Source organism: Podarcis gaigeae (genome assembly GCF_964106915.1).
Source record: "Podarcis gaigeae genome assembly, chromosome: 14".
NCBI lineage: Eukaryota > Metazoa > Chordata > Lepidosauria > Squamata > Lacertidae > Podarcis > Podarcis gaigeae.
The window spans coordinates 5373250-5398678 of NC_139690.1; the positions used below are offsets into that span (position 1 = coordinate 5373250).

General features: G+C 42.0%; 1 protein-coding gene across 3 annotated transcripts in view; it reads right to left on the reverse strand.

Annotated features, from left to right (window-relative positions):
* TBC1D2B (TBC1 domain family member 2B) overlaps positions 1-25429 on the reverse strand; it is a 36980-nt gene that overhangs the window by 5788 nt on the left and 5763 nt on the right. For all 3 annotated transcript variants that reach the window (XR_014557923.1, XR_014557924.1, XM_083712559.1), the window contains exons 3-12: positions 20270-20435; positions 15348-15499; positions 13990-14207; positions 11634-12029; positions 10517-10627; positions 9667-9860; positions 6656-7150; positions 5296-5413; positions 4532-4717; positions 3060-3181 (exon numbers count right to left, since the gene is read on the reverse strand). Coding sequence is in view for 1 of the 3 variants with exons in the window: in XM_083712559.1 (XP_083568685.1) it covers positions 3060-3181; positions 4532-4717; positions 5296-5413; positions 6656-7150; positions 9667-9860; positions 10517-10627; positions 11634-12029; positions 13990-14207; positions 15348-15499; positions 20270-20435 (2158 nt within the window). In the remaining 2 variants the exon portion in view is untranslated. The remainder of the gene's footprint in view (positions 1-3059; positions 3182-4531; positions 4718-5295; positions 5414-6655; positions 7151-9666; positions 9861-10516; positions 10628-11633; positions 12030-13989; positions 14208-15347; positions 15500-20269; positions 20436-25429) is intronic.

The window sequence follows — 25429 nt, forward strand, 5'->3', positions numbered from 1 at the left end:
AGTTCATCTGTTTCTGATGAAAACCGAAAACCTGAAGTGTCACTCCTGGGGCGGGGGGGAATCTGGGACAAAGCTATTCCTGTGTTGAGTTGCCTTTTAAACACTCACCACTCCACTTGCCAGAATTATCAGGACATAATCAGACATGTACCTTCAAGAAGTGACTAGGAATGTATCCCTTTTCACTGGGGTCACAATGCACTACTCCAAATATCTATTCCCAACATCAACAATGCACTACTCCCAACATCAACTTGCCTAATGTTCAAATGGTTTTCTGAAGTCCTTCTCCAAGTGCCCCCACAGGGGGTGAAAATAAGAGAGAGAGCCTGTTTGGTCATGGCACCGTCTGTGGAATGTTCTCCGCACTGCCAAATCTTATGTCTTCCCAGCCCCAGGTGAGTGGAACACTTATCACCTTACTAGGCATTTAATAATGTTGGATTTATCTATTTAATGCTGCTTTTAAGGTTTTAATTGTATTTATAAGCTGTCCTGCCCGCTGTAGAATACAGTAGTACCTTAGAAGTTGAACAGAATCCATTCTGAAAGTCCGTTCGACTTCCAAAACATTTAAAAACCAAATCGCAGCTTCTGATTGGCTGCAGGAAGCTCCTGCAGCCAATCAGAAGCCGCGGAAGCCCTGTTGGACATTTGGCTTCTAAAAATAGTTCGCAAACCGGAACAGTCACTTCCAGGCTTGCGACATTCAGTAGCCAAAACGTCTGAGTTCCAGGGCGTTTGACAACTAAGGTACAACTGTAGAAGGATGGAGAAGATGAAAAATAAATACTGTTTATATTTCCATTTGCCTGCTTATAGTTTAATATAAATGCTAATTTAAAGCTTTTTAAAGCCCAGGTTGTTCAAATTAGACCTAAAATTTTCCCCTCCTTTTTCTTAAGGCCTTTTCCTGTTTGTGGCACCCATCTGTGGAAAAGCAAGCCATGTCAGGCCCCATCATTATACTGCTTTAGGTAGTTGTAAGAGTTTGGGTTTTTTAGGTAGCCAGCCAGATACCTGTTTAATTTGCTAGCTTTGGAGCTCCTTTTGGGTTAATATTGTTTTATAGATTATAAATGTTATATATCATGTGTTAATATGACATCTGCTGTAATTGTGATGTTTAGCTTATGTCAAGGTGGGAACTGGGAGCCGGTCAGCAATAACTCACTAGGTGTCAGTAAAGTTAACTCTTTATTCAAAGAAGAAGCAAAATGGCTCAGGTCTAGTGAGCACAGCAACTCTTCCTGTATTTCTGAAACAATGCCTGTAAGTCGTGTCTCCTGATCTCGAGGTAATTGCAGCAGTAACACTTTATATATCTACCTGTAATGTAGTGGCAGTGGCAGAAAGCAACCGCTAGCTGGTGTGCTTGCTTCCAATGCAGCTTTGCTATATATAATGAGGGCTTCTGATATACAATTTATAATGAGCACTTAGCGCTAGATGCCACTATAAATCTATCAATATAATGAAGAAGACTATAAATCTACTTGCATAATTAGACGCTGACATCAACCAGAGGCTAGCCAGCTGGCCTGATAAGGAAAGGAGTCAACTGTGCGACAAGCCTACCTTAACCCAGCCATGAAGCTGGCACCCAGACATGAACTTGGTTTCCCCCCCCCAAAAAAAAATGAAGGAAGGAAAATGTACATCATTAAGAGCACCTGCACAGCCAGCTATTGAGCCTGTCCAGTGTCTATAAATGCTACCCATCTCAGCAAAGGAGGGAGTTCCAGAAGAAGCACTGAAGAACCAAGGAACCAGAAGGAGAAGAACTGAAGGCAAACTGAAGAGGGACTGAAGAATCAGCAGTGCAGGGACCAGCTCACTTACCACCTGTGTGACCTGCCCACCAGCCTGAAGGGTCGGCAGCAGTCTCTTAGCAGCTGGCAGGGCATGCAGTTGAACTTATATGATTATTTGTCTTTATCTGTCTCTATAACTGTTTGTATTTGTGCTTATAGTCTAGCGTATAGTGTCATATTATTAATATTTATCAATTAATAAACTGCCTCCTTCTTTACCTGGTGCCCTATTGGTTCTCCATCTGCTGTGATTGAAAAGAACCTGTTGCCTGCACTTTGCTCTAAGAACTAGGCTAGGCAGCTGGTAATGCACTTCCCAGTAGGTCTTGCCCGAATGAGGAAGTTGCAAGGACTGAAGGTCCTTGCCTTCCCACTGCTCTCTAAGTCTCCTCCTCCCCCAGATTCTTCTGAAGCAACCTGAGACTTCTTCTCCTTGTCTGTCTTTGCTTTGACCTTTTCATAACTCTTCAGGTTCTGGGAGATATGAGGGGAGGGGAGCTGGTCTCAGCAGATAGGCCTGATCTCTGCCCTTTGCCCCCTACCTTCTAGCCTCCACTTCTGCCTCTGATTCTGGACTGCCCTCTGCCACCACCTCTTCCTACTCACTAAACCCTGTTGCCTCTTCAGCTTCTGACACCTCCTCCACCCAGTCTTCCCCTCTGACCACTCATGGTCATCCCACCAACAATCCCCTGGCTCTGGGTCTTCTTCCCTTGGGGGTTCCCCAGCTGGTGCTTCCCACCACTCCTCTGCATCCAGCCGGTCAATGACAGCTTATTTTTCAGTTGCTGCTTTGCTAAGAGTATTTTATAGGTTGTAATTGTTTTATTGCTTATTTGTTAATTGTTTTACATTATTTATGCTGGATTTGTGATGTTATTGCTATTTATTGTTTATAAGCTGCTTTGGGATTCATTTGAATAAAGAGCAGCATAGAAATACAATAAATCAAATCAAACGAATCACTTTTGATGGCTGTTCTGGAACTGTTGTTTGTTTTCAGTTTGTTAATGTTCAGTTGAATTATAGGGCTTCAAATGAGGATTATTGTTTGTTTTATACTATTTTGTTACCAATTTGTTAGTTGCCTTGAGTTTCTTTGGAAAATTAGGCAGCACAGAAAACTTTACACTAAATTGTTTTAATGTGAGCTCATGGAATGAAGGTCAAGTCAGAGACTTGAATAAAACCAAAACAGAACATAGATATTCTTTTTAAGTTTCCAACTTTCAAAAAGGCCCTTACCTAGCATCAAGGACTGTGCGAGTGAAGTATCTGAGGTACTTGAATATGGACATCGAGTCTTGCTGTTTTAAGATTTCCTCCTCTTTGTATTTAAAGAGCGCCAAAGCAAACCGGAACATTACCTAAATGTTTGACAAACATCAGGTTACAAGAGAATGAGCAGTGTTAAAATTCCCTGCCACTTCAGTTAACTGCATGGAAGAGATCACTAACTATGTAGGCCACAAAAGCCTCATCCCCTCAACTACTAGAAAATTATGATTAGTCTCGTTTCCCACTCTGTTGGCTTCAGAAACTCCATGAGGCACTGCCCACATGCATTCAAGGCACAAGGACTAGAACCCTGGTTTTCACAAGGAAAGCAGAGATTGATGAGATGTTTAATTATTGTGCAACAACAGAGTCTCATGGAATTCACACAAAACTATTTGTCAATATCCTTCCAGAGGTAAATTTAGTTCATCCTATCAAATTCTCTAAGCAGTATGAAACATAGTCTTCAGAAAACATTAACACTTAATAGTCTGGTTTGGACATAACACTCAACTATTGTGAACAAGACTCAGGCTGTTCATTCATTCCCCTTCCTCTCCTCTCCTCTCCTCCCCTTCCCCTGGCTTGGCTGCAGTTTAGCATTATGTCTAAACCCTAAACAGTGATTAATTTGAACTACATTATATTGAAACAAGTCAACTTCATAAACCAAGGTTTGAAGATGTTTTCAGTAAGTCATAGTTGACTGGACACAGCTGGCCAGGGTGCAGCCATAACATTAAACTGCAGTTAGTTAAAACAGAAACCAAAACTTCCTATCTCCTCACGGCTGTACTGGAGGAGGGAACTAGCAAGTTTAAGGCTCATTCACATTATGCTAAATCAGGGGTCAGCAAACTTTTTCAGCAGGGAGCCAGTCCCTCAGACCTTGTGGGGGACTGGACTATATATTTTTTTTGGGGGGGGGGAATGAACGAATTCCTTTGCCCCACAAATAACCCAGAGATGCATTTTAAATAGAAGCACACATTCTACTCATGTAAAAACACCAGGCAGGCCCCACAAATAGCCCAGAGATGCATTTTAAATAAAGGGCACATTCTACTCATGCAAAAACATGCTGATTCCTGGATTGTCCGCGGGCCGGATTTAGAAGGCGATTGGGCCTGATCCGGCCCCTGAGCCTTAGTTTGCCTACCCATGTGCTAAATCATAGCTTAGTCTGAACATTGTCAGCAATTCAATTTCTTTCCTCAAGCAATTGTTTCATCAGCAGTCATGAGCGATACAGGGCACAACCAACAGAAAATTCTCCTACCCAAGGCACATGGAAATGAATGGGACAACTGAGCTATTGCACAGCTTCTATTCATTTCACTAATGTTTGGCAGGAGAACATCCCACTGGGTGGCATCTCAGCTCAGCTTTACCCACAGGTTTTACAAACTTCAGGAAACATTCAGGGTTACGCCATGTACCTTTGGCCCCTCGTACAAAAAAGAGTCCCATATCTTGAAGAGTATGTCGCTGACCACACTGTCTACAAACACAACAAGGAACCAGTTGAAGGTGATGAGCGAGTAGTCCACTCTATATTGCTCAAAGTGGGCATGCAGCCGAGGGAGTTTCTCACTCATCAAGTCCTTGAAGACTCTCTGGTCAACCTAAAGGAGTGCAAGACAAAGGAAAACTCATTCAGAAAAAAATGGAACAAACAGTACTATCTTTAAAAAAATAAAAAATGGCAGCCTCACAAGGCCTTAAAGGAGGGTAACTGAATCTCTAATGCCAGAGCAAAATGGTATCTGATTAAAAAGGTAGCACTTAAAAGTAGGGATAATTTCTATAGAACAAGAACCCCATATGCAGAAATATAATATACACTGGCAGAAGGGACATTTATCAGTGTGAAAGAGCAAAAATCTAAATACATACAAGCTGACTAGTATGTCTAATTCTCAAAAAAAGCATGTGGCTCATAACCAAAAGAGCCAGATTGCAGCTGGAGATTCACGTGACTGGATGTTTTATACATGAAAAACAAAAGGAAAGACTTCCTGTGTGTAATAATCTACCAAGGCAGGGCAACAGGTTCTAGCCTAACTTCCATTTCAGTATGTGTGTTTTCTATATGCAGGGATGTGTATTTGTTGCATGTATGGAGAAAGAGCTTATCACTTATCTGGCGTTTGAGAGAACTAGGCCTTTAGGGGCTGAATTTGCATGCCAGCACACTCCATACCTGGGAACCTAGTAAGGTTTTAGTATAATAGTCCCGAGGCATGAAGACCTCCACTATTGTAACTAGGCACCAAAAGGCATCTTCCTGCTCCAAGTAGAGAAGCGCAATTGCCACCAGCCTGAAAGACAGAAGATAAAACAGAACAATCTCATATTGCAAAACTGCAAGAGTCTGGGTGCCATTAAAACTGATGCTGGAAAGTGATTGGCACTAATATATGCATCGACCACAGAGAAGGGCTAAAACGAGCACTGCTTGGCTTGTTTAAACATATATGCATACGTATTTCACCAGCTTCATCTGGTTCACCAGCGGCAGCAATAGAGGCTTTAGCTACAAATCTAAGAGATATCCAAATTCAGGGAACTGAACATAAATTAAATCCATTTGCACACGATCTGCTAAAATGTTCTATGATCCTAAAAGAGCTCTCTTGCCTCTACAGCAGACTCTTAGTATGTCTGCTAAGGTTGCTGGGTGTGTGGGGGTGTGGACTAGATGACCTTCTCCAATTCTATGAAAAATTAATTAAAACAAATCAGTGATGTTTCCTATTTCGATGATTTCAGAATACAACTGGTTACACTCTAATTCTGGTTTTAAATTGCTATGTGGTGGATTCAGATATCTCAAAGTAGTAAAATCATGGAGTTATGTCAACTTTACTGAAGGAATTTTGGGGATCTTGACAAAAGGCTACAGAAACATTTAAATTTAAGTTGGTTAGGCCAAATTGCAGCTGTGAAGGTGTGCATTCTTCATAAATCTCTATTTTTCTTTCAGGTCCTGTCCATAACTATCCCTCTTTCTCAATTGGCTCAATGGCAACACTTGATTAATAATTTTATTTCAGGAGATAAAGAAAGCAGGGTGTGCTGTCTAACCCTGTATTGACCAAGAACTAAGGGAGGTCTTGGTGCCCCAAATCTTAAGTTGTATTACGAGGCTTTCCAATTAAAACAGTTGACACATATGATTAACAACTCAGCTTCAACTCTATGGGCCAAAATGGAACTGGAACCTTTGCAACCCTCGCTTAACACCTTACCCATCCTGAAAACTTCATGGGCTCACATTAGCAAAATAAGTAATCTGTTTCTACAGCTGACCCTTTGAATATGGCATAAATGGCAATCACATTTAGCTCATTTGCCATCACCTTTAACTCCTATTTTAGATCACCCAGCCTTTTGCTTTACAATAAATATCACCAGTTCCTATTGTGGTGATAAAGGGGAATCTCTGTGTAATTTATGTTTCTCCTCTCATAACAAAATGACAATAAATATTTATTTTTTAAAAAATAAATAAAAGTGAGACATGCCAAATGACTACAGAAAATGAAGAAAACAGATTCTACCTGTTGAGACCCTGGCAATATCCTATGTCTGGGTTCCGCCAAGAAAATGCAAGCAAGACATTCCGCAGCTTCTGCACTCCTTCAGATGTCAGAGAAGAGTAATGCTTGTTGTTGGGCAAAGTCCGCAGAAGATCTAGCTCTATCTGCTTTGAAGCCGGGTTCTGCTTCTTCAGGGCATTCTGAAGCAGTGATTGGAAGTAGCCGGGGTCCATGTGCTCTCTGAACTTCTTTACGTGAAGGCCAATGCACCATTTCCACATCTGGGAGCGGTGGGCATGCGGAATCCCATACCGAATGAGGTTCTTGAGTTCCACAGAGCGCACCATCTCCCTGTTCATGGTGCTAGCCAGATAGTTCTCCCACTTCACCCCTGTGGACATCTCCTGGTTTTCAGTAAGAGAGAGGGATTTCAGATCCAAGGCCCGAACCTTCGCTACCAGCTTCTCTTCCTCATCATCCTCTGGGACTGTCTGAAACCCATAAATATCATATTCACTGTAAAGGAGAGAGAAATCTGATTAACCGGGAATCTTTAGGAATGAAAAAAACTCAAGCAAGAGAAAGGTGATATTCTGGAAGTTTGCTATATCTTTTGTGAGCTCAGAAAAATGCACCAAGTCCCGTCCCCCCCCTCATTCTGTTAACTCATTCATTTTAGTAAGGGAGCAGATGGTGCTGTGGTCTAAAACACTGAGTGTCTTGGGCTTGCTGATCAGAAGGTCAGCAGTTTGAGTCCACATGATGGGATGAGTTCTTGTTGCTCTGTCCCAGCTCCTGCCAACCTAGCAGTGTGAAAGCATATCAGCGCAAGTAGATAAATAGGTACCCCTGTGGCAGGGAGGCAAATAGCGTTTCCGTGTGCTCTGGCACTCGTCACAGTGCCCTGTTGCACCAGAAGCGGTTTAGTCATGCTGGCCTCATGACCCAGAAATCTATCTGTAGACAAATGCCTTGGCCTGAAGTGAGATGAGTACTGCACCCCATAGTCAAGTTTGACTATGTTAGCCCAGGAGTCCTTTACCCTTTAGGTATGTGTTGTTGTTGTTGTTGTTGTTTTGTTTGTTTGTTGTTAATTTATCAATCATCTTTTAAGCCCCTGTCTCAAAGCAATTTGCATATAAGGTAATTATGAACAGTGAAAAATACAAAGCCTACAAATACATTTAAAACAAGACAAAAACCCTAGCAAATGGACAGTCATGGGAAAGACCTGGGAAAGCCTGTCAGAACACAAATATCTTCAATTGTTTCTGGAAAGTGTAAATAGTGGGAGTCTGTCATATCTCAACAAGAATACTATTCCATAGAGCAGGGGTGACCACCCTGAAAGTCTTGCTCTAAGATCTTTCGGTTTTGCATGAGAAATTCTTCTGCAGACTACAGCAATCTACTGGATGTATAAGGTGGTCTCTTACACTGATTTAACACTTCAAAGCATATGTGACAGATTTAATAGCAAAATAATTGCCAATGACAATCCTAAGGATTTAATTACACCTGTGCTCACCAAAATTATTGAATGGTAATGCCATCGCACTGTGAAATTAAAAGTTTCCAATCTCAAACATTTTAACCATTATTTTGGCAAGGGATAAGACTTGGAGCCTGGAGCTTCTCCATCCTCCCCTTTCCCAACAGAAGTCAGTGATCTTCCTTCACCTCCAGTTTCCAGTCTCCTGTTTTAGAGAATATTTCCAAATATCTTGTGAACCATCCTGAAATCTTTTGGTGAAGGATGGTATATTACATTACATTACATTACATTACATTACATTACATTACATTACATTATTATAATTATTAAGTTAAATACTTCTTATAAGTGTTCAGACAAAAAAAATTCTCAAGTTAGAAAACATGCTGATTATACTTGAGTTAATTAAGTTAATCCAGGCTTTGCAACAAGGGATGGTACACCCCTCTTTCACACACACATTGAACCCACAAAATGTTTAAAAATATTTAAGGGGTCATCTTGCCAGGGAGGTTGCAGAAGTTCTGGCTCAGAGCAGCTCACCCTAAAAAGGTGTTAAATTCAGTCCCACTGTTCCCCAAAGAAAATACAATGCTACTGGCACCCATTCCAAATGCAAAAGTAAAGAAAGTATTTGGCACTGGTGTCTTAACATCACACAACAACACTTCACACAAGAACATAGGAAACTGCCTTCTACCAAGTCAGACAAATGACCAGCTAGCACAGATCTAAGGCACATGCTTTGCATGCAGAAGGTCTTAGGTTATGCCTACAGCATCTCCATGTAGAGAAGGGAAGGTCTAGAATTCTGGAGTCATTGCCAGTCAATTTTCCCCCCTGGTAATTGCTTTTATGTTCACTTTCTAGCACACAAAATGCAGTAATAATAAAGAAAGAGAATAAATCAAAACAAGAAAGGAAAAGGAAGAAGGCTATGAGGAGAGAAGAGGGAGTGGTTAGTATACTAAAAATAGTACAAATCCAGATAATTGTCCTTCATAAACATATTATCCAAGAACTGCTGCCAGTCAGTGTTGACAATACTGAGCTAGATGGATTAATCATCTCACTCAGTGTATGGCATCTAAAGTCTACTCTACACCAATTCAGAACAACCTCTCCAGGATTTCAGGCAGGGGATTCTCTCCTGGAAACTGAGGGACCGAACCACTGAGGTACATCCATAACTCTTACAACAGTCCTAACAACATGAGTCCTGTATTATCCTAGTACAGGTGGCAACCATTTCGCACAGAGGGCCCAGCCCCAGCCCCCAAGTGTGCTGGTGGAGCATGCATATGTGCGCCCCGTTTCACCCCACCCCAATTCTGCCCTCTTTTGGGTCCAAAAGGACTGCCAAAGGGCAACCAGGCAAAGACATAGTTGCAGTTAAGAGATTTAAAACTGTGAGTGCCAGCTTAGTCCCTCAGCTGCTAGACTGCACTAGCTCTCAGAAAAGGCTGTGGTGTTTTTAAATTTTACTTTATTTATATAGTTGTATCAAATGTGAAGTTATCAAGAGTCTTCTGTTTACCTGACCATGTGAGGTTTGAAGTATGTCTGCTCCAGGTGCTCACTGCTGTCCACTTTCAAGGCATCTTCCAGGAGCTGGGTCACCACATCATGACAAGGACCCTGCTCCTCTGAGCAAACTGGGGTCTTCATCTCTTGAAGCAAGATAAGATACTTACTTTCCACTTGGCAGAGCTTGGCTTCAAGGCTTGTATACTGCAGAGAATACACCAAAAATTCTTTCAAATTGGCACTTGCAGAAACATTTCAGTGATGCATGGGAATCCATTTCAATAAGCGAGCGAGTGAGTGAATAAGTGAATGTATGCACAAGTTGTCCCTCTCCCATGAAGATAAAACAGGGTTGAGAAACCTTAGTCCCAAAGGCCAAATGCAGCTACCCTACACCTCTTTAACTTTATGCCTGGGATTCTTCCCAGACCATAACACCTCCTCAAGTGCTTTTGCTTGGCCAGAATGCACGCCTCTTGGTTGTGTGGAAGCAGGATGTAGAGATGCGTATGTGCAGTAACCGATGATTTTTTGCATGGCTACAATCTCCTGCACAAAGGTAAGAGTCACATCCACGTGCATCTGCCTTGCCCACAACTGGTGTGTGTCACCTGGAAGGCTGCCCATGAAGGAATGCTGCAAACCTAAGACTGAAAAAGGGTTCCCCACCTCTGAGATAAAGCAAGGATGTTGCAATTCCAGAAAAAGACAGAGGGTTCTGCAAATCAGCATAACAATAAGTTTTAAGTTCCTCTTTCTATATATTGCTTGAAATTTTCACTTCTGGCAATGAAAGCTAGCAGGATATTACTTTCAGTGTCAAGTGAAAGATTTACAATGAGCATCTGTGTTAAGCTGACCTTTGTCATCAAGTCTCTTTCTCTGTTTTCAGCAGTTCTCCGTAAAGCAGACAGTTCTAGGATCTCTTTATTTAAAAATTTGTTCTGGTTTTTATAACCCTGAAGACTATCCTGTGAACAAAAGATATGGATAAATATAGGTTATTAAAAAATATATATTATGAGGAATACAAGCAGTAAGGACTAGTGAAGCTTGACCCAAGAAGCTCTACTTTTCTTGTGTTTTTAAAACAGTATATTGACACAGGGGGAGGCACTCCAGAATTACAAAGAAAGTGCTCAAGTGGGGAGGTAGATAGTCAAAGAACTCAAAGGCGTGCTATAAATTCCACTCATTAGAACTTGACACGGTGGACCATTTTAGGGCTAGACCACTAATAAAACTGTACTCTCCAATTTTATACAACTATAGGGAAAATGAAACTCTAATGACAAAACAATGATCTGACTCACTGACCTCCAACCGTTGCTCAATCACTCAAGATCATGCTAAGTTTCTTGAGAAGCTCTACTTTAAAAATCAAATGTGTCTCAAGCATTAAGAAATAGGGAAGCAATGAAAGTTTATAAAAGAGTTCTATTCTATACTTTCAAATCATTAAGCTGTGACTGTTTCTGCTGGGCTCAGTCTTCCCTTAAGACTCTTCAGGTCTGAAGGTTGTCAAATAAGGCAGCATATTGCCACATATATTGTCACTCTCTCTTTAATCTGTAATTGTATCATGCTATATGTGTTCTCATGTTGTTGCTCTTATGGCATTTTGTTACTTATTCATGGATGTGACCCCATTCCTTAAACCTTGTTTGCAACACCTGTTGTGATCTGAGAATTGGGTCCCCTGCAGCTCAACTCAGATAGATGCAATGCCAAAACATAGTTTGGCAAGTCAGGGCCACCTTCAAATGATCCTCATTCCACCTCTCTTCCATTCACATTCTCTACTTGATAGTTTTTACCAACCAAACTTAGCCCTTGTGTCCAAAATTAGTGAAATGTGGTAAGTGCCTTGCTTCCAAACCAAGGTTCAAACTATTTCCTGAAAATATTCAGCCTACAGAAGGACACATCACATGGAATTCTCAGGGCCTCCACTACTGAAACAAAAATGTTCCTTACTTTCAGCCTGTCAAGCTCCTGCAGTTCTTTGTTGATGGAAGAAGACATGGGAGAATGGACTGATCCTCCACTCTGGCCAGATGACTGGCCCTCACATTCACTCAGCTCCCTGGAAAGTTTCATGATCACTTCATCTTTGGCTTGAATGGTCTCCATAAGCATGCCCAGCTGCTCATTGAGCTCGCCCACCTTGCATTTCAAATTCTTTACTTCCTGCCGCAAACTGTCCTTCTCCAGATTAAGCTTTTCAAGCTGGTTGTTGAGACCCAATATCTGATTGTCTTTTTCATGAAGCAGCTCTAACTTATCTTTGGGGACTCCATCACAAAGATGCCCTACAAAATATTTGTCATACTGTGAAGATCTGACAGTCTGCTGCAGAAGCCGCACAAGTTCCTTTAAGGAGAAGGAAAAAAAGGATATTGGTGAACATGGTGGCATGCGCAAGTTAGATGTGCTTTACCTCTTAGCTACTGTTGATTTTAATTCCTCCTTTGACAGCTTTTATATGCTTGTGCTTAATTATTTTTACTGAGAATACTTTTGTTTTCTTCCTATATACATCATGTTGCATCACACTGCATGGCTTTGCATGGCTACCATGCCAACTCCAGTGTGACAAATGGCAGCCAGGAGGAAGGAGAGGTGCTTCACAGACTGGTTTAGTAAGCTACTCTGAAGCACCTGCCTCCATTAAATGAAGTTGCAACAAGCTTTAACCAAGCAATTCACAGAGGTTTAGCACAGCAGCTCTATTCTGAAGCAGGAGCAGGCTGGTGGGGGAGGGGGGCTTTGGAAAGGGGTTAGCAGATAGACATGGTTGGTAAGTGGAGTGAGCAGAAGCATTGGTCCCAATATTTTATATTTTTGTAAACTGCTTAGAGGTTTGCTTTACAATAAATAATAAACCAAATTAAAAAAAACTATTTGGTTAAATAAAAGATAAACTAGGTCTGTGCAGCCAAGACGGCTCTTAACTTCCATCACTTGTGCATCTACCCCTCGTGACAGACGTTACACCAATTTTTAAATTGAGGAAAGTTTTAAAACCACTGCAACATGAAACTGAATTCTGTTTAAAGAAAAGAATCAAACCTCTGGGTAGATGCCAGCCTTTGGCCATACCTACAGTAGATCTTCAAAATGAACAATTAGGGTAGTAACTGGAAGCATTTTTAAACCAAGCACATCAAAATTCTGCTGCAAGTTAATCTCTCTCCCCACACCTACAATCATTAAAAAAAAAATTCTGGACAGCTTAGGGCTTTGAACTGGGGACAATTACAGGTAAGTAGATAACAGGTAGCCTTCCCCAACATAGTACTCTCCAGATGCTGTCAGATTCTAGCCCTAGCTAGCATGGACAGGGATGATGGGAACTGAAACACAGCAACATCTAGAACAGGGATGGGGAATTCGCCCCAGCAGATGCTGCAGAACTGCAACTCCCATCATCCATAGCCATTGGGCATGCTTGTTGGGGCTGATGAGAGTCACAGTTCAGCAGCATTGTGTGGGGGAGGACAAATGTCACCCACTCAAGATCTAGAGGAATGAGGGTAGAAAAGGCTGCACCAAGGCACAAGAACCATGTTGGGCTGGACAGAGTTTCTATTCGGTTCCTGTGCATGACAAAAAACAAACAACCCCTCCCCCCAAAGTTCATAGCAGCAGTGAGGTCTCTGAATTTTTTTAAAATGTATTTAAGAGGTCAGCAAGCTATTTTTTAAAATGAAGAATGCACACTAGTTACTGTCTTCACATAGGATACAGAGGGAAAACCTGGCCCGTCCCTGGGTCTGGTATAAAGAACTCAGGGCAGGTGTAGAATGCCTGGGGCTGGGTCCCAGAAGATGCACATACAAAAATTTGGGAATGTTTCATTACACCCTCCCTCTAACATGCCTCTAAGGAAAAGGACCCCTGGACAGTTACGTCCAGTCAAAGGCAACTACGGGGTTGCAGTGCTCATCTCATTTTCTGGTCAAGGGATCTGGCGTTTGCTGGGTCATGTGGCAAGCTTCTGGTGCAACAGGAAACCGTGATGGAAACCAGAGCACACGGAAACGCCATTTGCCTTCCCACCACAGCGGTACCTTGCACTGATGTGCTTTCCAAATGCTAGGCTGGCAGAACCTGGGACAGAGCAACAGGAGCTCACCCTGTCAAGCGGATTCAAACCATCAACCTTCTGACTGGCAGGCCCAAGAGGAGCTGTACTGTAGTCTAAACCACCCGCCTCTAATGTGTGCGCCAGGCAGGTTTTCCTGCACTGCTTGGCAAAACCTGCCATATATGATGCCAATGCTGACTCCAGCTCCAGCTACTGTTCCTCTCTAGCTTGTAGACCAGTTACCTTTTGACTCAACAGCTCCTTCTCGAGACTCTCCAACTCTTCCTGTTGGCTCTGGAACTTCAACTGCATCTCGGAAGCCAGCTTGTTTCCATTACACTCATCAGGAGAAGACTCCGTGCTATTCCGGTTTTTGCTGCCTGCAATCATTTCCTTTAAAGGACGCCTTGTTCTGTGTGGAATGCGGCCAAAATCAAATGGAAAGGCTGGACCAGACACGCCTGCACAAGGAGATATATTTTTTCCTCATTCAGTCTAAAATGTATTTGGACACATTCCTCACTTTGTTAAAAGAACACAACTGTACTCAATCACCAAATCTGGAACAAAGACTGAAGCAAGCACTTCCAAGTTGATTAATTAACTGTATGTCATCTGTTTCCTTCAGTTCTCTTCTCCCTGTCCCTTTAATTCTAAGCAGTGAGACCATCACAATGAAGAAATCATAAACCAGGACAAAATTAGAACTGAAAAAAGAAGTGCCTGCTACTTCAGTGGATGTTAGTTTTAACTCTTTTTGTCATTACAAGGAAGTGAGCCCATAGTATGCACTCTCATTTATCCTCTGTGGTTTGTGTTAGAACTAGGGTTACATTTGGAGACTTAGCCTCAGAATCCATTGTCTGTAGTGAGCTCCAACTCAATACAATAGTAAAGGAAACTGAGCAGTGAAGCACGTATTTCCTTCATCAGACTAACCACAAGTCACCACAAACAACTCTGATCAGATGGAAGACCTTCCCAATTTAAAGTTGAAAACATCTGTGCAGAAACAAACTCCTACCATTTTTAAAATCATCACATTTGTATCCTATCCATCTTCCTCCTCAGACTTCAGACTGACCTACCTGTAACTGAGGTTTGGCCACAATTGCCATGGCTGAGTGTGGATTTTAACTCAACTTTCCCCAACCCCCACAACCTCTCTACTTGAATCTAAACTCCTATCAACTGCACCAAAATGCTGTACTCCTTACTCTCTTCGCTCTTGCATATAGTACAATATAACCAATTTGCAACATATTGTTTAATAAAGAGGTACTTTGTACACTCAAGAAAAATGCCTTGACAACAGCATGGGTCTGATGGAAATAAGTCACAGCAGTGCAAGTTTGAGTCCAGGTATCCCGGTAGCTAAGACAGAAAAATGCAAAGGCAAATTATAAAAATCAGTTTCCAATAAGAGATATTATCAGAATTCTTTATCAATGGAGAACCCATTTTCATGGTGTGCCTTTAGAGTGGACTGCATTTTCATCAGCTCCTAAGAGTCAATGGTACAGAAATACAAAGAATCTTAGAAAGTACAATAGTAGAAAAGATGGGGATGGGAGATGTGGGGAGAAGGAACACTGGAGTACCTTTGCTCTGCTCTCCTGAAAACCTCTTCCGATCTTGAACTATCGACTCCTCCAAATCCTTCGTATCTAGAAATTCCCACTCCTCTGTGTAAAAAATACTCTTACGGTTGTCATTGCTTCCTTTTCCAGTTCTTAGTGAAGACACAGAGTTCCTGGCAAGTACAGAAATTAAGAAGTAGTTATACAAACAGAGAGAAGTGTAATTTTTAAAATAAAGGATACACAACTGTAGAAATAAAAAGCAAGCAAAACTACTGTTTTGTTCAATTTCTCTTGGTTCCAAATTTACTCCAAAGCAGTGAACTTGGTTGATGCAGATGCCTACACTGCAAAAATTTGTCAAATGTGCATTTAAATATCAAGGGCTAGGAGTTTAATTTATACTCTTCAGATTAAAAATTATTCCCAGGAAGATATAGAAAGGTGCTCAGCTGACATGCACTGGCTATGGCTGATGAGAGTTGCAATCCGAAACATCAAGTGGGGAAGGCTGGACTACGCTTCAGACGTTTCCCACCCTGTCAATGACAGCCTGCTCCAAATAAGTCTCAGAATGCCATTTGTAGCATATGGCAATGCAATAAGTGACTCTGCTACAATCTATGACAGCAACAATGGATCACTCAAGGAATCCCTGAGGCGTTCCACTTAAAATAGTAAATCATTTCCTACTACACTTAAATTCAAAGTACAGTGGTACCTCGGGTTACGAACACTTCGAATTACGTTTTTTCGGATTACGAATGATTTTAACCCAGAAGTGAGTTTTCCGAGCTCTCAGAGGCGTCGCCACTGCCCAGAGCCAAGCCCGGACATCTGCGGGGCCTGCGGAGGGTCCGCGACTGGGCTGCAGCCATGGGAGCTCTCTGAGGCCTCCGTGAATGGTGGGAGCCAAGCAGATTGTGATTGTGGAAGAGGACCCTGAGCCCCCATCCAAGCAATGACTATCATCAGCGCAGGCAAGAAAAAAAATCACATTTTCATTTTGTACTGTTTTATTGATTTCATTTTATGGATCAATGGCCTCGTTAGATAGCAAAATCCATGTAAAATTGCCATTTTAGGGGTCGCTTTTCACCGTCTGGTTTCTGTTGAGTGTGTTTCGTTTGTTAATTGAGTCCCTCGCTGCTAATCAGAGGCTTCCTGTTGAGTCTGCCAGCTGTGGAGTCCCAAGCACCCACGCAACACAGAAGTTATATTTGGAGGTTTTGTTTTTGATTTTTTTGCATTTCGGTGTTGCTTTTTTTCTTTTTTTGACTGTGGCTTGTTGTTCATTTTCTGGGACTGACTTGTGACTTCGCTTTTGTGACTGTGTGGAACCCAGTTCAGCTACTGGTTGATTGTGTGACCTTAGAAATGGATAAAAGCCCCCCATCCAAACTGACTATCATCAGTGCACATAAGAAAATTGAAAATGATAAGTAAAATATATTTTTAAAAAACAAAGCAAGGCATGTAAAGCAACTTTATAAACACTATGAGGAAATGTATAAAGAGTGAAAACTGCCATTTGTTAGTTTGATATAATAATTCCGGTTGCAAAATCTCGCCATATGATTACACCACTCAAGGGTTACTACAGTACATGCATTTAAGATACACTAATCTGCACCGAGCTTCAGGAAGTTTACCAGAACAGATGTATTTCAAGCAATCATGTTTGCCAAGAAATGAAGTTGTAAGTACAGTCTTGAATTTGTGTAACACAATCTTGGTAACGGCAACCACGCTTTACTATGGATCTGCAACAACTGTATTAAAATTGCTTAGTAGCTGTTAAAACACATGAACACATATTGGCTAATTTTGCAAAGAGAAACATTCAAAGCACGTGATAAAACTGCTGTATTTCTGAAAGAGAAAGCCTGGCAATTGTGGTTAAGCAATCAACAAGGGGGAACTTGGTAAAGTTAATGTTATTTCCCTTGGCTGACTCTACAATTTCCGCAAGATCTTGGAACTTCCTTCATATGTTTGGGGAGGGAGTTAGTGGTAAAGTGCTTGTGAGAGATGCTAGACCAGCCTTTGTCAACCTGGTGCCCTCCAGTTGTTGGATTACAGCTCCCACAGCTCCAGACATAAAATCTGGAGGACACCATGAGGCAAGGTGAGGCAGTGGTTATGGGCGGCAGGCTCCACACAGCTGCGAGGAGCAACAGTTCCACCTCCTGCACTTGATTGCACTCCTCGGCTGCACACCCTTCCCCTTGCTTTCTGGCTTTCCTCTTTTTCCCTCCTCACCCCCATTTTTCTTCTCCATTTAGTCCCCCTTGCTTCACCACAATGTTTCTCCTCCCCATTTCAGAGTCTTACTTCCCCTCCCTTTCTGTACCTCTATCAAACCTCTAGCCCACAGAGTCCCACTCAGCTGCTGTGCTGTGTGCACAGCTCCCTCCCGACATGCAGGCTTCCTGCTTTGCAAGAGAGCAGCTTCAGTCTCCAGCCAGTAAGCCATGGTGCAAAGGCAAAAGACAGGTCAGTCAGTGGAATGGAAAGAGGACGCAGGAGGGGTTGCAAGGGACGGGGTGCTCTTCTACCACCCCAGTACTGTCCTCCATCCAAAGAACCGTTTCAGTCAGTAAACAAAACAAAACCTGAGGGTGCAAAGCAGGACTGGAGAGGGGTGGTCTGACCCCCACCACAGAGGCTTGGAAGGCTGCATTGGTCCCTTAGCCTGATATTCCCTATAGTTGCTGTAACCCAGCACCCTTAACAAACTACAATTCCCAAGGAGAGCACCATTTTCTGGTTCTCTTCAGGCAGCAAAGTATCTTGGGCCAGCCCTGGAACCAAGTTGGTAAAAGTTACACTAGACCATACAACAGTGGTGGGAAGCCTGTGCGCCTCCAGATCTTGAGGCATCAACCCTATCATGTAGGTGTGGTCAGAGAGGATGGGAGTTGTAGTCCAGCAACATGTGGAGGGCTGCAGGTTCCACATAATGTCCACAAAAGCTTGATGCAGCCAAGAAAAATGTTCATTTGATTCCCTAAGTAAGGAGCACCATACAACCATGCTGGCTGTGGCTGATGGGAGCTGTAGTTCAGGACATCTGGAGGACACCAGGTTGGCGAAGGCTACTTTATGCACAACCAGTTTGCCACATAGAAACACAATCTGATAAGTAACACAAAACAGATGATGGTTGAAGTTCTGTGCAGGGCTGATATTTCCCTATGTTATCCCCAAAGCAAAAGTTAACATTATACACTAGGAGCTAAAAGATCACATGGAGGAAGGAGCAGGAGCAGGCATCCCAACCTGCGGCCCTCCAGATGCTTTGGCCTACAACTCCCATGATCCCTAGCTAACAGGACCAGTGGTCAGGGATGATGGGAACTGTAGTCCAAAACATTTGGAGGGCCGAAGGTTGGGGATGCCTGATCTGGAGTAATTCAGAAATGCCTTAGTTTTCCTACAAACAGTATGCAAGATTCAGAATTCCATTATGGACATTTTTGTGGTCAAACTGACAAGCAGAGAAAAATTCTTAGACCATATTCAGAATTGCACATCCAACATTTTCCTTTCAAAAGCCTTTTTGTGCAACTAAATAGCATAGGGGTGGGGGTATCAATCACACTCATTGAAATCACAAGAAGGATGTGGTTTAATTTTTCCAGCGCAACCAAGGCAACAGTTGCCACATGTGCCCTGCTCCATAACCATCTGGAAAAGGAACCAGGAGAGGACAATCCTCCAAGTACTGAAGCTTCGCCCCCTAGAAATTGATGGGAGCTTGTGCTGCAGAAGTACTTTAAAGACTTACTCCCCTGGGCAGCCTTTCAGCATTAATGAAAGGGTGCGAGTGGGGATGGTAAGAAGAGAAGTGATCGGACGTCAGTTGCCACAAAACTGTTGCCAGAAGTTGGCCAAGGTCAAAACAGTGACTTCAGCAGCAGCACAAGCCTTATAAATGGTTACTTCTTAGATATTCAGTGTGCCTTTCCCACTATTTAAAAAGAGAACACAAAGGCAGAGAGATATTTATGGGGTGTTTTTCTTTACAATGTTTCAAGACTTTTGTTTTAAAGATGTATCAATCAATCTCTTTGTTATGTTCAATGACCAATCTTGTTTCAAAGATAAATGATCTAGAACTTTTTAAACAGGAGTAACAGTGTATTATGCGAACAGGGTACTATGTCCTTTTCAAAGGGCAAGCGAAAGAGAGCTGGTGCAGCATGGTGAGTAAGACGCTACATTTCATCAATGCTAGAACTTTCTCCTTACCAGAAAGCTGAAAGGTACCAATGTGTTTTTTATGATGAAATTACAGATCTGCCAACTAAATTCTGCTTCATGTAAACTGGTGGAAAGCATCAGTGAGGAAAAAATTGTTCAACGAACGAACCACCATTTGCTCATAACAGAAACATGGTGTAGAAAATAATCACATCATGGACAAAATTTCCTATGAGAAGAGATTTTTACTCAGAGATGCAGCTTGTGCGGCAGGTTCTAGTACGTTCTAATCACTCCATTTCCACACCCTTGAGATGCTTTAGGTAGCAAACTGACATGGGAACTGGACTCCCATATGGATTTTCACAGGTCCCCACTGGTTTTAACTTTGTCTTAAAGTCCTGTTCCCTGATCACTGGCACCCCTAGTCAGCTTAACTCCATCTCCACAGCCTTGCTTAGATTTAGCCTACATGTTTCCCCTGAAACATAATAAAGTTATTATGGAAGCCAGTGGGCTGCAAATTGAATGTTGCTGCTGGAAATCTAGGTCCAAATGTTACCTCTGCTAAATCATGAAGAGCTTCACTTCCAACTGTATTATTTTTGGGGAGGGGAAGAAATATCATCTGCTCCACAGGCTTAATCTGAACATAAACATTTTTGCAATCACATGGTAGTATTTATGCCAACCCCATTAGTTGAACACTGTCAAGTAACACAACACACAATACTCACTTGATATCTGTACCCAGTTGCTTCAAAGAAAAGTTAATGGCACTTGGCTGGCCTGGGGCTGGCTGGCACGCTGCCTGTTCTCCCACCAGTTCTGTGCGCGCTGCCTCCACCATTAGGACATTTCTAGCTTTCTCTGCTGATGCATTTGAAAAAATGGTAGTCCAATCTAAGAAGGGCAAAAAACACCACCAGTACTTAATAATGCAGCTGACACCCCAGCAGTCCACATCAAGGCTCATGGAGGGCAAATTCAGAGGACTTCTAACATGTCATGAAGGAAGGTATTGAGCTCCCCTCATAAGTACCCCAGGAAACTATCACAGTCCAACAACTATGGTGCTGAAGAGTTAATACTCCCCTCAAGGCCAGCTAAGAAAGTCATGCAAATTGGCTAGAACTCACAGCATCTCATGCAGTTCTTAAAGCAGAGCTTTCCAAACTTTTCATGTTGGTGACAGACTTTTTATACATGCGTCGTTTTGTGACACAGTAATTCAGTTTTACTAGCAAACTGGAGGTTAAACTAACCCATTGCCAGCCCTGGGAGGAGCACAGGGAGCATTTGAGTGACACACCTGCACACTGCAGCTGACACACTAATGTTTAAAAAGCTCTGCATTAAAGTTTAGACAATAAAACTGGAATTCAGAATGAGTGTAGGGAAGGGTAGCAGAAACCAACCAAGATAAACCAACAATTATGTCAGTCTCTCACAACAGATTCTAGCACATGCGGGTATTCTAATGCTTCAGGTACCTAAGGATTAGGCCAAACATTATTTATGTGTAATTGTGTAGCCCCCTCACCACTAAATACACACCGGTATTTAAAGGTACAAATTCAAGAGTTTGAATGAGTACATACTATCTCAGGAAGTACAAGAGGTACACTCATAATGGGCTCAATACACTCAATATTCCTCCTCTGCTCTGTCAAAGGACCCATAGCATGGAGAGGAGCTGGCAATCATTGGGCAGTCTAACAGTATCTTTATATACACCTTGAAGCTTCCTCACTTAACATGCAACCAGAAGTGGGAAAGCCCACCTCCAAAGTTCTGCAGGCACATGAAAGCCACAGGGCCCAGTTTTCTAAGCAAGGAGGCCCTTGCTTCCTTCACCTCCCACTAGCCCTCAGCAACATCAAGAGTGATAGATTAACAGGTAGTCCTTCCTAGTACTCTTCCCTCTGTCAGCAGCATTACACAAGAATAGAGCAAGAAAGAGAGAGAAAAGATTATTGACGTTTTCCTCCTCCTTGCACCAAATTGCATACATTTGATGACTGCACCATATCAGGCTTTGTCTCCGTTAACAAGGGATATGTTCTGCTATCTGGATCTAAAGCATACAATGATTTACAAGTTTCAAGAAAACCACTGCTCCAAGGTGAGCCAAGTTTAGAGCTGCAGGCACACCTTCAACCATTTCCACTACAGTACAAAGTTGTCAGCACTCTGCTAAAATGAGTACTGTGTGAAAACCAGCAGGATGAAGCAAAGCAAAGCAATTCCCCTCTCCGACCAACACGGCCCCAGGAAAGAATGCTCATGCCCAGTCAGTGGCGTAGCGTGGGTTGTCAGCACCCGGGGCAAGGCAAGTAATTTGTGCCCCCTAACCCGTGGATTTGCGCCCCCTAACCCTAACCCCCAGATGTTGCGCCCGGTGCGGCCGGCCCCCCTGCACCCCCCACGCTACGCCACTGTGCCCAGTTAACAAGACAGTTTGCAGAATGCCCACACTTCTTGCTGTTTTATGACAGAAATGCATATACAGTAATGTAAAACCACATCACATTTGTATGGATTCTCTTCTCCAGATCACAACCAGTATGAAATCCACAGGAATGCTGGAGTGTTGTGAGGACATTTACATAACCTACAATCAAGGACACAGTCTTTCAGCTTGGATGAAGCCAAAGATCTGCTTAACACTCAGTTATTAAAATTACATAAAACAGACTACAACCATCAACGATTAGGCAGGAAAAGCTATCAGCCAAATAAAATGCTACATCAGTGGAAGACAACCAATAGAACCTTTCTAAGTTAAGTGAGCTCTGCATGTTCCCAAATATTCATCATGTAATGTGTCCCCACAACATGAAATTTCCTCACCTTCATTCTTGGGGGTGCTAAGATCAGCAAGGGAGGAGAGACTCCCAGGTTCAGACATGGCTTAGTGACATGTGAATGGGTTGATCCTTCCTCCTCCTGGAACTATGTGCTCACCTTCTCTTTCCACAAAATGGCTATGAGGGGTTTGGGAGCTTTCACTTTTTGTTGTTTATGGTTTCACCTGAACTGGGAAACTTGGATGTTTCAAACAGGCTAGCTTGTTTACAGTGGGCTTATTTTGAAAGAGACTATTGTCAGGGTCAAGCCAAGATGACATGTGAAATCATAGTTAACTGAGAGTAAAGGCTTCCAAAGCCTTCCCCCCAACCACACAGGAGGAAGAGCACAGGAGCAGGATAGGCTTATTCACTTAGTGAAAAACCATGGTTTAGCATGATGTCGGAAGAGATCAACCCCCAAACTCTCAGCCTGAGAGTGCTTGCAACTGTGGTCTGGGCAGGGTAATTATGGGCTAGAAGGCAATTAATATTAAGTGGCATTCCCTACTGGTGACCATAGAAAAACAGTATGATGAGGCAACAAGTTAATCAACTGCTAGGAAATTTATGTTCCATTTACTCTTAATACAAACACTGGAAGGGAGTGGCTCGTGTTGGAGCACAGACTTACTTTGAGCTGTTCATGCCCCATATCATCTGTCCATTGCCGGTTTAATCATGACTAGGACACCTGCGGCATTCTACTAGAACAACAGGCTGTTGACTGGCATGAAACCTTGCTTGGGTTCTCATCTGGGTTTTTTAAAAAACATCTACTCAAAAGGATGGTTTTGGTGTGACCTTACATAAAACTTTTACCAGCATGGAAGCTGTTTCAACAAAAGATACCTCCCCTGCTTATTTTATATCAATTATAAATAGAATTTAACCTAAATGAAAATGATGCAGTCAGAAATGTACTATTTAAATTACCTTATAATCTGATAACAGCACTCAATGAATAAATACAATTTCCTCAGTTATCTGTAATACTGCAAAGTTATTTATTGCTTATATTCACTCACACATAAATATAGGAACGAAGCCAGAAAGACAAGACTGCACACAAAATCTACCATAAATCAGAGAAAGCTCAAAGCAGTTTTCAATTAGAATAATTTCCCAAATGCTGGTAGTACAATGGTCCCCATACACAACATTGCACTATATTTTATGCTCACTGCCCACTTCTTTGTAAACATGAACATTAGGAAGAAAACTACCATGAATGCCTTCTTGTTTCAGCTGGATGACAAACAGTACTGCAATATCACACTTATTGTAAATTGTAATATAAAGTTTTCATTTAAAATATTTAAAGTATCTATATCTTGACTTATAAACATGGCAGTGCTGTCGACAAAAATTCAGTTAACAATAAATAACTGCCTTGAAATACAATCCCTGAAAATATAATCCATAGAAAAAGCAGCAAAAAACCCAGCAATAGTAGATTGCCAACATATCTGATTTTATTTATCTCAAAGTTTTTTGGTCTAGAAAGGTACAATCGTCATAACTGAATAACTATCATAAAATCAACAAGGTTTCTAAAAATGCTATTTCTCAAGTCAGCTTCAAAAAAGTTGTACAGTTGTACCTCGGCTCCTCAACGCCTTGGGAGTAGAATGTTCCGGCTCCCAAACAGAAACCGGAAATGAGTGTTCTGGTTTTCAAAAGGATTTCCGGAATGGATTCTGTTCGACTTCCAAGGTACGACTGTACTTATTCTGCAGCAGATTTATGAAATTTCGGGAGCAATGAAATTAAAAAGATTGCCTATTAAGTAGAAAATCCCACTTCCCAGATCAATTGTGTTAAAAATAAAACTGCTGAGTAACTTTCAGAAGCTGAATGTTCAAAGCATGATACTAGTTAGGAAGAGAAAAGCAAGCACACCCACAAATAATTGGATTTTGGGTAAGGATATTACTAAGATACCTATTTTGTCTCAACAAAATTTGACCAATTATAATTTGGCCTACTGGTCAGAACACAGGCATTTGGCAATGCACTTACAGAATTATTTTGGCCCAATTTGCATGTACTTTCTTTACCTGATCTTAAAGATCCAATTCATGACTTGTGTGAGGAAACCTCACATTCTTATGGGGAAATTTCACTCAAGTTCAGTATTCAAAACCTGGGACAATGAAATGCGACCATTTCTGATAAGATAACTCATAAGTTAACTCTTGAAAGGCACGGAGGACCTAGAAGCTCTCCCTGCTACAGTGGTGCCCTGCAAGACGAATGCCTCGCAAGACGAAAAACTCGCTAGACGAAAGGGTTTTCCATCTTTTGAGGTGCTTCGCATGACGAATTTCCCTATGGGCTTGCTTCGCAAGACGAAACGTCGGACGAGTTCTTGCGAGTTTTTCCCCTTTCCCCACCCCTTCTTCTAAGCCGCTAAGCCGCTAATAGCGCTAATCCACTAAGCCGCTAATAGCCGTGCTTCGCAAGACGAAGAGACTCGCGGAACGAATTAATTTCGTCTTGCGAGGCACCACTGTACTTGGTGGGGTTTTATTGCTTATGCCAATAATGCTGATCTACAAAGTCTATTGCCAATACCGGCAGATAAAATTTGGAACTCTTAAAAAAAATGTTACATGCTAGATACTTTCTGTTTTCTGTCACAATGTATGCTGCTGCTTAGAAGTCAGAATAGCATTTTATAGCTTTTCTAAATCTTGGTTTCCACATAGTTGATATGGTTTTCTTTTGTATTGTTTTTAAAATAAAAATCTAATTAAAGAACAGAAATTGTGAAAATGCAGTATTTTCTTCAGAAGACAACCTTCATCGCTACTGCAATGGTCTGAATGTGGCTGGATTATTGGCACAACTCCACTATTTCCATAGCTTTTTTATAATAAAAAAACACCACATTTTGGAGGCTCTGTGCTCTACCTAATGTTCATGTACTTATATATATCTTTAACAAAAATGTGCAGGGGAACCAGTATTACTATTCCCACCCATCTATAACATACACATATTACACTACCAGCATTGAACATCACTCAAAGGTTAAGACATATC